This window comes from Chiloscyllium plagiosum, unplaced genomic scaffold (genome assembly GCF_037043375.1).
Source record: "Chiloscyllium plagiosum isolate Xiang-an unplaced genomic scaffold, Cpla_swu_hap1 HiC_scaffold_36, whole genome shotgun sequence".
Taxonomy (NCBI): Eukaryota; Metazoa; Chordata; class Chondrichthyes; order Orectolobiformes; family Hemiscylliidae; genus Chiloscyllium; species Chiloscyllium plagiosum.
The window spans coordinates 16,564,143-16,583,036 of NW_028270174.1; the positions used below are offsets into that span (position 1 = coordinate 16,564,143).

General features: G+C 43.6%; 1 protein-coding gene across 10 annotated transcripts in view; it reads right to left on the minus strand.

Moving 5' to 3' along the window:
• Positions 1-18,894, minus strand: part of LOC122539454 (chondroitin sulfate N-acetylgalactosaminyltransferase 1-like) — a 229,818-nt gene that overhangs the window by 9,388 nt on the left and 201,536 nt on the right. For all 10 annotated transcript variants that reach the window (XM_087979995.1, XM_087979992.1, XM_087979991.1 and 7 more), the window contains 4 exons: positions 17,475-17,576; positions 15,883-16,061; positions 5,134-5,228; positions 2,791-2,872 (listed from right to left, as the gene is read on the minus strand). In XM_087979995.1, the coding sequence (XP_087836121.1) occupies positions 2,791-2,872; positions 5,134-5,228; positions 15,883-16,061; positions 17,475-17,576 (458 nt within the window). The remainder of the gene's footprint in view (positions 1-2,790; positions 2,873-5,133; positions 5,229-15,882; positions 16,062-17,474; positions 17,577-18,894) is intronic.

Below are 18,894 nucleotides of genomic sequence, written 5' to 3' on the forward strand. Positions count from 1 at the left end.
ATTGGTCAAAGTATTGAGTACTAGAGTTGGGACGCCATGTTGCGGCTGTATAGAAACATTGGTTAGGCCACTGTTGGAATATTGCATGCAATTCTGGTCTCCTACCTATCGGAAAGATGTTGTGAAACTTGAAAGGATTCAGAAAAGATTTACAAGGATGTTGCCAGGGTTGGAGGATTTGAGCTATAGGGAGAGGCTGAACAGGCTGGGGCTGTTTTCCCTGGAGCATCGGAGGCTGAGGGGTGACCTTATAGAGGTTTATAAAATTATGAGGAGCATGGATAGAATAAATAGACAAAGTCTTTTCCCCAGAGTTGGGGAGTCCAGAACTAGAGGGCATAGGTTAGGGTGAGAGGGGAAAGATAAAAAAGAAACCTAAGGGGCAACTTGTTCACACAGAGGGTGATATGTGTATGGAATGTGCTGCCAGAGGAAGTGGTGGAGACTGGTACAATTGCAACATTTGGATGGGTATATGAATAGGAAGGGTTTGGAGGGATATGAGCCGGATGCTGGCAGTTGGGACTCGATTGGTTGGGATATCTGGTCGGCATGGATGGGTTGGACCGAAGGGTCAGTTTCCATGCTGTACATCTCTAAGACTATTTGGTCCCCAACTACCATCCTCTGAGAAAAAGGACTGAAAATGATATCACCCACCCAAGGAAACCTAAACACATAAATAGAAAGTGGGACATACTACCAGCACTTCACCAAAGGCTCACTGATGATGTTACCATGGTGAGGAAACGTCTGAAAACAAACCTTCCAGCTCAGCGAGCAAACTTACACCCAGAACATTACATTTTTGCCCATTTAGTCCTTTGAGCCAGTTTCAATATGCATCAATGTAAGTCCTATCCCTCGGCAATGTTGCCTAACAAAAATCCATTAAATCCTGAAAATTTCATGTGACCTATGTTTTTGAGGACAGAGATTTTCAGACCTCCAGTGACCGGCAGGGGAAAGATATTCCCAGCTTTCAGTCAAAAAATGACGTAGCTCTCCTCCTGAGTTTGTACACCCTTGAGCTAGATACCCCGATGAGAAGGCATAGTTTATTTGTAATTTGCATGAGTTCGGGTAGGCTACACTTGGAGTATTGTGTTCAATTCTGGTCGCCACATTACAGGAAGGATGTGGAGGCTTTGAAGGGGGTGCAGAAAAGGTTTATCAGGCTGCTACCTGGACTAGAGGGTAGAAGGAGAGGCTGGATTGGGTTGTTTTCTATGGAGCAGTGGAGACTTGATAGAAATCTATAAAATGAGATGCCTTGATAGGATTGATAGTCAGAATTTTTTTTCAGAGTTGAAATGTCTAAAACTACAGGGCATGCATTTAAGGTGTGAGGGGAAAGTGTAAAGGAGATATGAAGGGCAAGTTTTTTTTACACAGAGAGTGGTAGGAGTCTGGAACGCACTGCCAGAGGTGGTGGCGGAGGTAAGTACGATAGAGGCATTTAAGAGACTTTTAGATAAGCACATGAATATGTACAGAATCGAGGGATATGGACCAGGGGCAGGCAGAAAGGACTAGTTTAATTTGGCATCATGTTCAGCACAATGTCATGGTGCAAAGGGCCCGTTCCTGTGCGATATCGTTCTATGTTCTATTACCCAATCTAATACTTAGACTATTTTAAATGCCATCTCCCATTATATTACATTACATACACAAAGAGCTCAAAGAAATTTACAACCTGTTAGTGCAGGCTCTCTCTCTCTCTCTCCAGTTAATGCTTTAACACCTTGGCATCTATCTAGTGAGAGTGGATTATAACTCCTCCAGATTCAATACAGCTTCCCTGAGCTTTGGTACCTCCAACTCAACATGGTGAGAGAGGCTGGGGGGATAAGAGATAGACAGTCTTTTGCCCCAATCCTGGGAACAGGCAAGGTAGACATATAATCCGATAGCATGGGCTCTGCAGTTCAGTGTAATATTGAGGGAGTACCTCACTGTTTTCTTTGATTGAGATGTTAAACTGAGACCACATCTTCCCTGGTAGTGAATGTAAACAGACTTGGGACACTGTTCTGAAGAGGAGCAGGAGAGCTCTCTGAGATGTCCTGACCAATAATTGGTCACATTGTGCCTGTGGGATCTTGCAGTGTAAATGTGGACTGCCACATTACGGGAATTATGATCGTTTGGAAGTATGTCACTGGCTGTAAATATGCTATATAAATGTCAGGTTTTGTTTGAGTGGACAATATAAATGAAGAGAACACTTACTTAGAGTATCGAGCTTGGTAGGGTGGGTGGGAGGAGATAATGTATTGCAGAGAGAGGGGGGGAAGGCAGAGGTAGATGAAAATGGATCAGAGACACACAAATACATTTCCCCTGTTTGTTGGCTCTATAGGTATCTATGGACAAAATGTAGCAGCAGATCAAAGGTGTAGGGCTTAAAAGCAAATGCCATTAATATTTTTTTAAATCCCAATTTCAAATATATTCCTCTTTCTTCAATCTTCAGAAATCAAGGTCCCAGACTTGGTAAGGATGCAGACTTGTGTGATCTGTTCCTGTGACTGTGTGATGACAGCACAAGCCAGTCCACATTACATCCTTCAATAATGGCAACAATGCAGTAGGTGGCAGTCTTGCTGTTGATTGAATAAGAAAACACATCCTTCGTCACTTTAGTTAAAAATCACACAACACCAATTTATATAGTCCAACAGCTTTATTTGGAAGCACTAGCTTTCGAAGCGTTGCTTCTTAATGACTACCCCAGTCCAACACCATCATCTTCAAATCATTTGTCACTTTAGTTTATACACCTACCTATATTGATGAAGTCTGATCTATATTGACAAGTCATTCCGAAACCAAAGTCCCTCCAGAAGCCTGAATCTTTCTTGATCACCTTTAACAAAACAAAGAGTCCAAGTTAATGGTTACTTCAGATTTTGCGCTGTCTTCTCCCTGTTCTCCCTTTTATTTCTACTTCCAAAATGATTGCAGCTATAATCAGAGAATGATCAGCACAGTCAAATGGCCGATTCTACTCAATGCCTGAGCACTCCACTAGATGACATGAACACACAGCCGAAAGCCCTGTCTCCCTTAATGACTCAACCTAGTTCTGTAATAGGATGACAACACCAGGAAGGAGGAAACCTCAGTGTCTACTGAGGCACTTGATCCCAGCTGAGGATGAAGTAGGGACTGCTACACCTGCCCTCAGATTCTATCAGCAAGAGGAGGAAACCAGGATTTGTTGCTCCTTATCACTGATCTACTGACCCCTGCTAGAGAGGACATGTGGGAACTTCAAAAGGATATAGGATCAGTTCTGCTGCCATCCTGCCCTGTGGTCACATTGCCTAGGTTCTCGCACAGCAGTAAGGACGTGGGAGCCGTACTCTAGAAAAGGGAAGAGAACGTGTGAATGTTCATTTTTGGTGGTGATACAGCAGGCTCACCACATGATGGCAGCACTTCGTGACTACTGACTGTGAATTGAGTTGAGGTGAGAAATGAAGAACCCATACATTCCCATACAGCAGTCCGGGCGACACTTTAATAACTTACTTCCTAATGTGTACAACAGGCCTTATGTGACCAGTGCAAGGATACGTTGCCTAGGTTTCGTTCGCCAGATGTGTGACAGTCATATCCCCAAAAGACATGTTCCATGGTGACCTTGCTGTTGGCACAAGGCCGACAGATCACTCATCTCAGAGATACAGTGACATCTACATGCAAGACCTCACATTGACCAGGATTGGTGCTGATGTGTGGAGAGACTTTGCTGTTGGCAGAGTGCTTGGGAGATGAGCAGTGAGGAAGGGCAAAGGGCAAAAGAAACAACCAAATGGTAGGAAAGTAAGCCCTCTGAAAGTGAAATACAATCGGTAGACCTTAGGCCATTGATGTTTATCTAGGTCAGCTGCAGAATAGACTGCCCCTTAGAGAGCAGCCTCTACAAGCGCATCTGACAGAATTCAATTCAGTGCGGCATGGTGGCTCAGTGGTCAGCAATGCCACCTCATAGCACCAGGGACCTGGGTTCAATTCCACCCTTGGGCAACTGCACATGTGGAGTTTGCATGTTCTCCCTGTGCCTGCGTGGGTTTCCTCCAGGTACTTTGGTTTCTTCCCATAGTGCAAAGAGGGGCGGGGCAGGGTAGGTGGATTGGGTAGGTTGTGCTAAGTTGTCCATAGTGTCCAGGGTTGTGCAGACAAGATAGATCAGCTGTGGGAAATGCAGCATTACAGATGGTTGGATGACTCAACCAGCCAAGTGGTGTACATAGAACATAGAACATAGAAGAATACAGCGCAGTACAGGCCCTTTGGCCCTCGATGTTGCGCCGATCCAAGCCCACCTAACCTATACTAACCCACTATCCTCCATATACCTATCCAATGCTCGCTTAAATGCCCATAAAGAGGGAGAGTCCACCACTGCTACTGGCAGGGCATTCCATGAACTTACGACTCGCTGAGTGAAGAACCTACCCCTAACTTCAGTCCTATATCTACCCCCCCTTAATTTAAAGCTATGCCCTCTTGTAATACCCGACTCCATACGCGGGAAAAGGTTCACACTGTCAACCCTATCTAACCCCCTAATCATCTTGTACACCTCTATCAAGTCACCCCTAAACCGTCTTTTCTCTAATGAAAACAGCCCCAAGTGTCTCAGTCTTTCCTCATACGATCTTCCTTCCATACCAGGCAACATCCTGGTAAACCTCCTCTGCACCCGTTCCAGTGCCTCCACGTCCTTCCTATAGTATGGCGACCAAAACTGCACACAATATTCCAGATGCGGCCGCACCAGAGTCTTATACAACTGCATCATGACCTCAGGACTCCGGAACTCAATTCCTCTACCAATAAAAGCCAGTACGCCATATGCCTTCCTCACCGCACTATTTACCTGGGTGGCAACTTTCAGGTGTACTTTGACATTGTCGGGATTCTATTTTAAGTGACAAATGCCCTGGGTGCATTCATCATCTTTGAAGACAGATGGAGCAGTCAATCTAATTAGCAGCCCGGGAAGTTGAGTATATATTTGAAAAGCTGGCACATTATAACTTCTTAGGTTGTCCATAAAGACTAATTGTCCTATATCATTCCACAGCCATGTACTGTACACTGAAACACCACACTTACCAGTTGTTGTTCAATGGGTGGAATGGAGTCATGATGACCATAAATAATGGTAGGGTTATACTGGCTGAAGAGGACTGGGTAAAAAACCTTCTTTCCTGCAAGACAGAAGGAAAATGTTCAACTCCTAACAAATGTTCAACAGGATGTTAAAAGTATGCTACAGTTTCCTTGATTGACAGAGGTTCAGTTTGTTTCACTCTCAAATGAAATGGTACCTTCCAGGAATCAAACTGTAGGGTTTAACAGCGAGGGGCAAAAGGAGTTGGGAAAGAGAACAGACTGGCAGAGATGGAGAGCAAGTATGTTGCTGGAAGGCTACAGTTTCCTGGGACATTTGGAGGATTCCTGCCACCAGAATGTTTCATATGGCTTCAGCTGACCAAAGCTAGGAACAACAGGTAATGATTCCCATGGTGGAGGGCGTAAGCTAATATGGGAGGGTAAGGGGACAAAAGGTGCAGACAGAAGAGCAAAGTAGGTAAGGGATGTAAGAAACAGAGAAGGCAGACCCTTTGACATTGTACTTGGCAAGAAGGTACATTAATTCTTGGACTCACTGAGATGGTCTCAAACTTACATTTGGCTGCTAAGATTTTCATGTTCATTGAATCCCTACAGTGTAGAAAAAGGCCGTTTGGCCCATTGAGTCTACACAAACCATCCGAAGAGCATCCCAGCCAGACCCATCCTGTGTGGGGTTTATTTTACCATGGCCAATCCATCTATATTTTACCAGGGCCAATCCATCTAAACTGCACATCTTTAGACTGTGGGAGGAAACCAGAGCACCCAGAGGCAATCCACGCAGACAATCATCCAAGGCTGGAATTGAACCTGGGTCCCTGGTGCAGTGAGGCTGTAGTACTAACCACGGAGCCACCATGCTACTCTAAATGTTCAATTCATCCAGCTCCCTGCCAATTGGAAGAGGATGATGAGTGTCACCATGCCAATATGGAGAGAGTACTTTGTATTATGTTCATCTAATTTAAGGTGTGTCGGCAGTTGTATCTTATCAGATTTATCCTTAGATAAATTGCCAATTAACCCACTATATAATGAAGTGGACAAAAATGGAAATTGTTATATAAACTCAGCAGGTCTGGCAGTATCTGTGGGAAGAAATCAGAGTTAACATTTCGAGTCTGGTGATTCTTCATCAGAACTGTTTACGATGAGGAAAAATTGGTATTTATGTTGAAGGCAACAGTGGGGAAGTTAGTCTACTGTATTCACTGTTTACAATATGGTCTCCTCTACACTGGGGAGATGAAATGCTGACTGGGTGACCGGTCCACAGAATATCTACATTCTGTTCACAAAAATGGCCCTGAACTTCCAGTTTCCTGCCACTTGAACACATGACCATTTCTGTCTCAGGCCTCCAGCACAAGCTCAAAGAACAACATCTCAATTTCCACTCGGGGACCCTGCATTTTCTAGGAGTCAACATTGAGTTCAATAACTTTAGAGCCTGATTCTATCCTTCCGTGTTTTTTACCTGGTCCTGTTATGACACTGGTTGCTTTTAGCACAGTCATCTGTTCTCATGTACTCCTAATCCCAAAATCACATTATAGGGGTTGCTTTCAGTACAGCCACCCATTCTCTCTTGCTGTTAGCTCTTATTATCACTTATTCAGCTCTTCTGTTCTGGCCTGCTATCATAATCTCCTTGTTTACGTACTCCTTTCATATCACTATCTCTAGGCTCCTTCGCCACCTATCCTCTCATGTCTCCCCTTCCCGCCTCTTCCCCTGCTACAGCTCAGCATCAAAAACACATTTTCTTGACTTCTGATGAAGAGTCACTGGACATGAAACACTAATGCTGCTTTCTCTCTACAGATGCTGCCAGACCTGCTGGGTTTCTCCAGCAATTTCTGTTTTTGTTTCAGATCTCCAGTGTCTGCCGTTCTCAGTTCTTTATTTTGTATAGTGAAGTGGATATTGCTTTATATGCTTACTTTGTATTAGTCAACTGCCAAACGCCTCATACATCTGGGAATATGTCAACAGAAGATAGTGGTTTTCAAGGCTTACTACATCAAGAGTCACTGCAAACTTTGACCACCTCAGCAGGATTCTAAGGCAGCAATCAAGGGCAACCTTCTGATAGCCAAAACAATTGCATGACAGGGAAACAGTTATCTGATCGGGAATTTGTGAAAAGTTCTTTACAGCTGGGACCTGTCCCTGATAAAATCTTGATGGAAGAGAAAACATTTCTTTCACATCAAACTTTAGTAAGAAGAGTAGATGATGTAGCATCTGACATTCGATGTTCTTTGAAAGAAAAGGCTCAACATTTGTCGGTTTCACTGTCTCAATCTCAGTGAATGAATAAGGTGAGAGGGAGACAGCTCAAACTCATGACCTTTGTATGAGGAGTCCCCAAAACTTTCAATAGAACATAGAATATTACAGCGCAGTACAGGTCCTTCAGCCCTCAATGTTACACTGACCTGTGAAACCAATCTGAAGCCTATCTATCCTACACCATTCCATTATCATCCATATGTTTATCCAATGACGATTTAAATGCCCTTAAGGTTGGTGAGTTCAACTGTTGCAGGCAGGACATTCCACACCCTTACTACTCATTGAGTAAAGAACCTACTGCTGACAACTGTCCTATATCTATCACCCCTCAATTGAAAGCTATGTCCCTTCGTGCTAGCCATCACCGTCCGAGGAAAAAGGCTCTGACTGTCCACCCTATCTAACCCTCTGATTATCTTGTATGTCTCTATTAAGTCACCTCTCAACCTTCTTCTAATTAAAACAGCTTCAAGTCCCTCAGCCTTTCCTCATAAGACCTTCTCTCCATACCAGGCAACATCCTGGGGTAAATCTTCTCTGCACCCTTTCCAATGCTTCTACATCCTTCCTATAATGCAGTGACCAGAACTGTACACAATACTCCCCAGTGCAACCGCACTGGAGTTTTGTACAGCTGCAACATGATCTCATGGTGCTGAAACTCAATCCCTCTACCAATTAAAGCTAACACATCATACACCTTCTTAAAAACCCTATCAACCTAGATGGCAACTTTCAGGGATCTATGTACATGGACACCGAGATCTCTCTGCTCATCCACACTACCAAGAATCTTACCATTCGTCCAGTACTCTGTATTCCTGTTACTCCTTCCAAAGTGAATCATCTCACACTTTTCCACATTAAAACTCCATTTGCCACCTCTCAGCCCAGCTCTGCAGCTTATCTATGTCCCTCTGTACCTGCTACCTAGACTACACCTCCTCCCACCCTGCCCCCTGTAAAAACGCCATCCCATATTCCCAATGCCTTCGTCTCCGCCACATCTGCTCCCAGGAGGACCAGTTCCAATACCATACAACCCAGATGGCCTCCTTCTTCAAAGACCGCAATTTCCCCCCAGACGTGGTCGACGATGCCCTCCACCGCATCTCCTCTACTTCCCGCTCCTCTGCCCTTGAGCCCCGTCCCTCTAACCGCCACCAGGACAGAACCCCACTGGTCCTCACCTACCACCCTACCAACCTCCATATACAGCGTATCATCCGCCGTCATTTTCGCCACCTCCAAACGGACCCCACCACCAGGGATATATTTCCCTCCCCTCCCCTATCAGCATTCCAAAAAGACCACTCCCTTCGTGACTCCCTCCTCAGGTCCACACCCCCCACCAACCCAACCTCCACTCCCGGCACCTTCCCCTGCAATCGCAAGAAATGCAAAACTTGCGCCCACAGCTCCCCCCTTACTTCCCTCCAAGGCCCCAAGGGATACTTCCATATCCGCCACAAATTCACCTGCACCTCCACACACATCATTTATTGCATCCGCTGCACCCAATGTGGCCTCCTCTATATTGGGGAGACAAGCCAGCTACTTGCGGAACGTTTCAGAGAACACCTCTGGGACACCCGGACCAACCAACCCAACCACCCCGTGGCTCAAAACTTCAACTCCCCCTCCCACTCCACCAAGGACAAGCAGGTCCTTGGACTCCTCCATCGCCAGACCATAGCAACACCACAGTTGGAGGAAGAGCGCCTCATCTTCCGCCTAGGAACCCTCCAACTACAAGGGATGAACTCAGATTTCTCCAGTTTCCTCATTTCCCCTCCCCCCACCTTGTCTCAGTCAAATCCTTCGAACTCAGCACCGCCTTCCTAACCTGCAATCTTCTTCCTGACCTCTCTGCCCCCACCCCACTCCGGCCTATCGCCCTCACCTTGACCTCCTTCCACCTATCACATTTCCAACGCTCCTCCCCCAAGTCCCTCCTCCCTACCTTTTATCTTAGCCTGCTGGACACACTTTCCTCATTCCTGAAGAAGGGCTTATGCCCGAAACGTCGATTCTCCTGTTCCTTGGATGCTGCCTGACCTGCTGCGTTTTCCAGCAACACATTTTCCCCTCTGTACCTGCAACATCCTTCGTCACTATCCACAACTCCATCGACTTTAGTGTTATCTGCAAGTTACTAACCCATTCTTCTATAATCTTATTCTGGTCATTTATAAAGCAGTGGCCCCAAAACAGACCCTTGAGGTACACCACTAGTAACTGAACTCCAGGATGAACATTTCTTATCAACCACCACCTTCTGTTTTCTTTCAATTTCTGATCCAAACTGCTAAATCTCCCTCAATCCAATGCCTCTGTATTTTCTGCAATATCCAACCATGGGGAATCTTATCAAAGGCTTTAGTGAAATCTACATACACCACATCAACCACTTTACCCTCATCCACCTATTTGGTCATATTTTCAAAGAACTAAATAAGGTTTGTGAGGCACAATCTAATCTTCACAAAATCATGTTGACTATCCTTAATCAACTTATTCCTCTCTAGATGATTATAAATCCTAATTCTTATAACCTTTTCCAACACTTTACCCACAACCCAAGTAAGGCTCACTGGTCAAGATTACCAAGGTTGTCTCTACTCCCCTTCTTGAACAAGGGGACATTTGCTATCCTCCAATCTTCTGGCACTATTCCTGTAGACAACGATGACATAAAGTTCAAAGCCAAAGGTTCTGCAATCTCCTCCCTGGCTTCCCAGAGAATCCTAGGATAAATCCCATCCGGCCCAAGGACCTTATCTATTTTTACACTTTCCAGAATTGCTAACACCTCGTCCTTGTGAACCTCAATCCTGTCTAGTAGCCTGTATCTCAGTATTCGTCTCGACAACATTGCCTTTTTCTAGTGTGAATAGTGATGAAAAATATTCATTTAGCACCTCTGCTCTCTCCTTGGACACCACACATAACTTCCCACTACTGCACTTGACTGGCTGTGATCTTACCCTAATCATTCTTTTATTCCTGACATACCTGTAGAAAGCTTTGGGGTTTTCCTTGATACTACATGCCAAAGACTTCTCATGTCTTAGCTCTCTCTTTCAGACCTTCTTGGCTAACTTGTAACTCTCAAGTGCCCTGAGCCTTCACATCTCATCTTTACATAAACCTCCTTCTTCCTTTTGACAAGTGATTCAACTTCTTTAGTAAACCACAGTTCCCTCGCTTGACCACTTCCTCCCTGCCTGACAGGTACATACTTATCAAGGATATGCATTAGCTGTTCCTTGAACAAGCTTCACATTTCAATTGTGCCCATCCCGTGCAGTTTCCTTCCTCATCCTATGCATCCTAAATCTTGCCTAATTGCATCATGATTGCCTTACCCCAGCCATAACACTTGCCCTGCAGTATATACCTATCCCATCCCATCGCTAAAGTACGCCTAACCAAATTGTGGTCACTATCACCAAAGTGCTCACCTATCTTCCAATGTCTTTGAAGAACTGCTGGATTGGTGTCCAATAAAGCACTAAACATTAGCAAATGTAAGTCATTTTTATTTCAGTGAAACATGTCTTGCTGAAATTCATTTATCCAGGGGACAAACTCTGTCGTCCAACAACTGATGGAGCTTCTGCACTGACTGACATATTAATGTTCAAATGCTCAAAATGTCTAATGTTCAAATCAGTACCCCATGAGGTAGCCACGTTATTACCTCATTCAAGATCAGTTGCATGAAAAGTCCCTTGAGCTGAAACATATGACAGAAAGGATTATTTCAACCATCAACTTCACAAAGTCCAAATGGCTGAATCAGAGACTTTTAGATTGGACCAAACCATAATGTTGTCATTTAATTCAGCCATACTTACTGGCTCAGCTCGCTGACCACACCAGCCAGCTTCTGGACACCGCCTTAAACCTTAAACCCTTTATGACAAACAAAGATGGTGACGAATGGCTGAATGAATGACTTGGGGATGACTTGGAATTTAAAAATTTGTTGCTGGAAAAGCACAGCAGGTCAGGCAGCATCAAAGGAGCAGGAGAATCGACGTTTCGGGCATAAGCCCTTCTGAGGGAGGAGGAGAGCTCCTTCAAGGAAGGCATCCTTGCAAGAGGATTTGCAGTAGGTTAAAATCAACTAGGAGAAAGTGAGGACTGCAGATGCTGGAGATTAGAGCTTAAAGACTTGGAATTCCTGACTGATATCACCAAGTACCTTGCACATTTGAATGTGAAACTACAAGGAATGGATCAATTTGGATCAATTTCAGAAGTTAACATTAACTGAGGAAAGGTTGATTTTAAAAGCAAGTTATTCATTTCACAGTACTGTCAATAAGATGAGCTCAGTTGGTAAGTCACAAAACGTAATCTGCACTGATTGGCATAAGAACATAGGAAATTAGGAACAGGAGTAGACCATTCAGCCCCTCTAAGCCTGTCCTGTCATTCAATGTGATCGTGGCTGATCTCTCGCCTAACTCTATATACCTGCCTTTGGCCCATATCCCTTTAAACCTTTGCTTAACAAAAACTTATCTGAGTTAACTTAACTGGTCTAGTATCAACTTCTGTTTGTGGAAGAGAGTTCCAAACCTCTATAATTCAAACAAAGGTTTGTGGAACTCACGGTGATAAACCAAAGCTGTCTGTAGATCCAATTGGAATTGACACTTATGATATGTGCCATCTGGTACTAATTGAGATCCAAACTATCACATAACATGACCTGCTGACATTTTATAGTCAATATGTTCCTTCAAAGTCTTATCCCAATCTATCAAAATAGGCTCTTCAATTCTCTGCAACATTTGGCAGCACATATTGCTGTGAACAGCTTTTCTCAAGAATGAATGTCATCAAAACAAAATCAAGATCTTTCTTGACAGATGGACGTCTATCCAGAACACTCCATTTTGCCATGTCAAGTGTACAAGCAGACATTGACAGCTTGTGCAAGCAAAAATGATGCCAGATATTGGGTAGTGATGTGAAACTAGGCCAATACATTCATTGTCACATTTGAATCTTGTTCATAAGAATGTACTTTTTTGTTTTGATTGATAGCAAGATGAACTTTCAATGACGTGTCTTTCAGAAATATAAACACACAAATTAGGACCAGGAATCAGCCTTTTGTTGCCTAAATGATTAATGATTAAAATTTGAAATCGTGCCCCTCTCATGTATAGGTTGGGTACCCCGATCCTAGATTAGGGGTCAAATGGGCTGCTCTGGTCCATGAGATGCAGATGACATCACACAGGCTGTAACTGCAGTCACAACAATGATAATTAAATAAGTAAATTCCAAGAATCAAGATTGTTCCAAGTTCCTGCAAGTGTGAGAAGGATTCTATCGCTTTAAGAATAGTAGCTAGCCTTACTTTACTGGAATTTCCTGACATCTGGGTGTGTAGATGAAACCAGGAAATGACTAAAGTAAGCCACAAACCAGACTTGTCAATGAGCTCAGAGCCTGGGTCCTATGATTAATCAGCCCAACAAATGAAAACAGTTTTAAAATTTTACAAAGAGCTCAATGAGCCAACTATTGACCCGATTTTGGAATCGTACCTGTATGTTTCAATATCTTGGCTTTCATTTGTAAAGGTGATGTGCAGCAGAGCCTTGTATTTTGAAGCAGCAAGGTTTTCAGTTAGATTTTATTTACTTTTTTTCCTAATCTCACAGCTGTCTAACCAGCAGGAATCCTGAATGTTGCAGTTTGGACCAGTGGATCCGAAAAATGCTTAAAAATTGGATGGAATCCGTCACATGATAATGTGCTCACCCTCCCAAAATGAAGCAGACTAAATGTAATTACAAATTTAAAATAGAGAAAACTGGACCAGGTATAAAAGGGACATTACTGCTGCACTAATATAGACGATAGGGTCACAATGATGTTAGCAATACCTGGCTGGTTAAGTAAAACATTTAAGATGCTTGATATTAAATTCAATGTGTAGCATTCCCATTATCCATTCCACTATGACTTTATATATTTTACTAAATTGGACACACAGCAATGCAGTATTCTTCTACATCTCACACTGAAACGTATGTCAGCAGATTGCAATGGGGTGCTGAGCACGACGGATTTATCATTGTAACTTCCAATTCTATATTGCGACTGCAAACTGTTTTAACTTAAAGGGAGAAGAGAGAGAAAGGGTCAGCTGCTGTTTCCTCAGCAGTAAAAAGGACTTTTGTGGGATCAGTCAGAATTCCTGGAACTCGCTGTTGCTTTCATGCCAAGTGGCAGCTTCTCAGGAAATGCTGGAATTGTGGTACATAGATAAGGCAGGTTTCTCAATCATTTAAGTTTTAGTCCTTGGACTTCGGCAAGACTAGAATTTGAGTGAGACAAGTCATATCAACACTGTGGCTACAAAAGGCAGGTTCAATTGAGGCTTTCAAGAGGGCATTGGATGATTATCTGAATAGAAACAGTGTGCAGGGAATATGGAGAATCAGCAGGAGATTGGCTCTAGGTAATAGAATGATGCAGGTACGATGGACCAAATGGCCTCTTTCTGCACCATAACAATTCTGCAATGTTAGACCTTCAATCAAGGGTTTAAGTGTCAGGATGTCTCAGCACACTTCTGATTGATGTGGTCACCGCAAGGTACTCAAGACCATCTAACAGTGTGTCTGATCAGTTCCCCTGCCACAGGAATCAATATTCAATCCTTCCTTTACCAATGCATTATGAGCCATCTTTAGGATGCATTGCAGCAATCCTCCAAGATTACTTCAGTAACATCTCTGCACCCTGTAAGAGTGTCTATGACATGGGAACAAGACCACCTCCGAAATCTTCTCCAAATCACACTTTTCCGACTTGGACATTTGCAGTTCCTGGCTGGGTCAAACATTTCAAGGTCATAGTCCAACTGCTCTCAAATTATCAATCATAGTCAGAAGAGGGGAAGGTGGAGGGCAATGGTGTACTAGTAATGTTACTGGACAAGTAATCTAGATGGAAAAACACAGCAGGCCAGGCATCTGAGGAGCAGGAGAATCGACGTTTCGGGCATAAGCCCTTCTTCATTCCTGAAGAAGGTCTTATGCCCGAAACGTCGATTCTCCTGCTGTGTTTTTCCAGCACCACATTTTTCAACTCTGGTCTCCAGCATCTGCAGTCTTCACTTTCTCCTAAGTAATCTAGACGCCCAGGCTGAAGGTTCTCAGTGTACAAGTTCAAATCCCACTGTGGGAAGTGGTAGAATTTAAATTCAATTAATTGTAAAGAAAACATTTGGAATTGAATTCCAGTCTCAGAAATGGTGACTATGAGCTATTATTGATTATTGCAAAAATCTATCTAGTTCATTTCTACTTGCCCTTACTACAGCTTGCTCTGCCCTGTGTTGGCCCTGCTAAATGTTCTTGTCATGCTGTGTACCATGGGGGATGTTAACAAAAGCACATTGACTGGGAGCATGGTATATTAACAGAACACTTAAAGAGATAATTAAGACCTTTACCACATTCAACAGCACTCCCCATCAGCTTCACCAACTTGAAAATAGTACAGGTACACAATCCTTTATCCAAAACTCCAAAATCCAAAGAGCTCTGAAATCTAAAGTGTATTTCATGAAGTTTTTTTCTGTACAACAAGGTTGTTTCGCGTGTGAACGGGTGACCCAAATCCACACCCACTCAACTCACGTCACTCATATGTGACATGGCGGCATGGCCCAGCACTGGCAGGCGTCAATTATGCCTCAGGGCTCATACTAGTCACACGTGGGTCTGCTGTTCGGGAAGAGTTTTTTAGAATTTCACTGTGAAAGTATCATTTAGTCTGAAATCCTAAAAATTCTGAAAACTGAGAAACAACTGGCCCAAGGATTTCGAATAAAAGATTGTGTACCTGTACTAGCAAACGCTAAACACTTTTAGTCCTGCCCCCAGTAGAAATTCAGCAGCAACTAATACAAAGAGTTATCCATGTTCCATTTAAATAGGTCTGGTGGGGGTCCTGCCTACTAAAAGCATGTTCAGCTATGCACGTACACAATAGGGCATTAAGTTAATGTGCCAATTTGAAAGAACAGCAGTGCTATCAACTTCCAATGCTACCTCCAGTGCTACTAGCCCCACTCCACCCCCTTCCTCCCCACCACACCCCAAATGCACCACCAACCCCCACCCCCTCTCTCTCGTGTGCAACACACACACATGCACACACACACACACGAAATGGCATCTGCTCAGTCGTGGAAATGTGCACACTTGAAGCGAAAGGCATTGTGAGCCTGAAGTGGCAACCTGCAGTCCCGAACATATGGGTGCTATGGACCAAATTTTGTAGCCAGTGTCAGCCAGGAGGAGGTTGCTCAGCCCATCGATGATGTGTGTGCATCTTTGAAAGAGTTGAGTTTTTTCTTTGCTTTTGTAAGTAATAATTAGCTAGTACCTGGCTGGGCATTCAATCTGCACGTGTTCAGGAACTCCGCAGTAAAGTATATATCGACGTCGCAAAAAAACAGCAGGACATTGCTCCCCTTCCAAGCCCGGGCACCAACATCCAATCCTTTCCCACGTGAGAAATCCTCCTTCAACAGAATGAAGGTGTAGTTCCTGTAATTTGCTTCCCTATATCAGAGAGATGAAAGATGGGTGAAAATTTTACTTTAATTTCTTCCTGCAAATGTCCAGCGATTATCTTTCCTAAATAACAAGAGGATACCATGAATTGCATTGTGTGGATCACTGGGACATCTTCCAAAGAGGGTGGGACCTGTACAAGAAGGACAGGTTGTACCTAAACTGGAGAGGCACGAATATCCTGGCAGTGAGGTTTGATAGTGCCACTCAGGAGGGTTTAAACTTGAGTGGCGAGGTGGGGATGGGAACTGGAGCAGTAGGTCAGTAAGTACAGGGACTAAGGAAGGGCTTGAGACTTAGACAAATATAGCTAAGAGAAAGAGCAGTCAGGGAGAGATTGCAGAGCTAACGGAACTGGAGGCTTGGAATGTATTTACTTCAATACAAGATACATAACAGGTAAGATGGATGAATTTACAGCTTGGATTAAAGCATGCAATTATAATATTGCTTTTATCACTGAGACATGGTTGAAAGAGGAACAGGATTGGCAGCTTAACGTTCCATAATATTGATGTTTTAGACGAGACAGAGGAGGAAGCAAAACATGTGGGGGAGTTGCATTTACTGGTTAGGGAGCATATCACAGCTGTGTTGAGGGAAGGCACCACAGTGGGATCTCACAACGAGGCATAATGGATAGGGCTCTGGAATAGAAAGGGTGCAAGCACAATGCTGAGACTGTACTACAGACTTCCCAGCTGCTATTGGGAGATAGAGAAAGAAATATGTAGTCAGATTTTGGAAATGACAGGGTTGTTGTAGTGGGTGATTTTAACTTCCCCCATATTGACTGGGTGTCCCATAGCGTAAGGAGTTTGGATAAGGAGCAGTTTGTTAGGTGTGTCCAAGACAGTTTTTGGAAACAGTATGTGGATAGTCCAATAAGGGAAGGGGCCTGGCATTGGAAATTAAACCTGGGTGGGTGCTCAAAGTTTCAGTGGGCGATGGATTTTAGGGCAAGAGACCATAATTCGGTAAGTTGTCGGATATTTATGGCTAAGGCCTAGGGTGGACCAGGAGATGACCTTATTGAACGATGAAGTAGATTCAGAGGGTCAAATGCCAATAGCTTACTCCTAAATTCCATCTTCTTACATTTATAGAATTTCGTCTCTCCTATATACAGGAGTATTAAAATAACCTTGTCCTATTTGATTGCTGATGAAAATATATAGATTTTCTCCCTAATTTAGTCTAAACTCCTTTGTTTCTATTCTCCTGAAGGTTATTTGGCTTTGCTGGATACAACTGTGCACAAGGGTCAGCCCAGCTCCTGTAGCTAGCTAAAATGCCCACACTCCACATGTTCACGTTCTACAGTTAACGTTGCTGGGCTACCTAACTGATGTATCAGAAAGATCATAAATAGCGCTTAACCCTCCCGTAGATCATGCTCACCTGGATATGTATTCAAGTATGGATTTTACTTCAGTCATTTGTTCTGTCCCAAAGTAGACCACAGTGAGGTGGACTCTGCCATCCAGACGTATACACACCTCCCTGTAAAACACATACAGAAACAGACACTACCTTCAGCCCAATATACATATGATTTGACATCACCCTACCACATGTGAAGTACAAACAAAAAAAAAACAAAGCATCAAAAATTGCACACAAAAGGAAAATACCGCACTGTGTGGAAATCTGAAATAGAAACAGAAAATTCTGGAATACTCAGAAGGTCAGGCTGTATCTGTGAATCAAAGTCAGAAGTCACACGACACCAGGTTACAGTCCGTCAGGTTTATTTAAAAATCACATGCTTTTGAAGTGATACTCCTTCCTCAGGTGAAGTTTGCTGTGGTGTAAAACAGAGCTAATGTTTGGCACTTCATCAGAACAAACAATGATTTTCTCTTCACTTCAAAAAATCACATAATTCAACTGAAACTTAATGTAGGCCATAGCTCAATTGGGACCTCTCACGTCTGTGATTGACAAGGTTGTGTGTCCAAACCTTCATGGTTAAGCACACTCTTTTGAAGGAGTTGTTAAATTGTGGCCACATGCTCTGTTAGTTTGAGATAAAAGATCCCATGGCACTCTTTGAAGCACATCAAGGAATCCCGTTCTGGTGTCCTAGCTAATAATTATCCCTCTCATCATCAAATCACTGGAACATGTTAGGCGGTCATTAGCACATTGTCATCACCTACTGAAAAGCACAATCTGCTGTATTTTCAACCTTACAACAGTGACAGTGTAGGTTAACATGAAGGCCCCGCCTCTCAACCCTGCCTGAGGTGCGGTGACCCTCAGGGTTCAACTCACCACCAGTCGTCTCTCTCTCTCTCTCTCTCTAATGAGAGAGCAGCTCCACGGTCATCTGGAGCAAGGCGATTTGACCTGCATTCCTTTGGCTATAAAGTGAATTGGGACACCGAGGGAAAAACTGGCACTATGTAAATGTGCATCATTCCTGCTGTCAGAAACTCCTGTCTAAAAGAACAATACTTTTTAAACCTTAAACAATCCTCCAAATACTAACCACAATTCTAACCAATCAGATCATGTCTTAATTTGAAACCCGTTGTCTGTGAGATGCAGGGTAGGCGCCACATTCAGGAATGTTTGGCCCAATCATGGAAGGAAGAATTAGATTTTATTGTGACGCATATTCAACTATTGGTAGCTCTCTTATAACATGCATTTCTTAAACGTGATTTGGCTGTGAATTGCGGGTCATTTTTATTTCATAAAGCGAACTCTGGTTCACTGTTATACAATTCCATCCCCGGACACTAGGTGTTGCCGTGGGCGGAGCACTGGACTCCGCGTCTGCATCACATGATCACTTGGCTCGCGCACTTTCTGG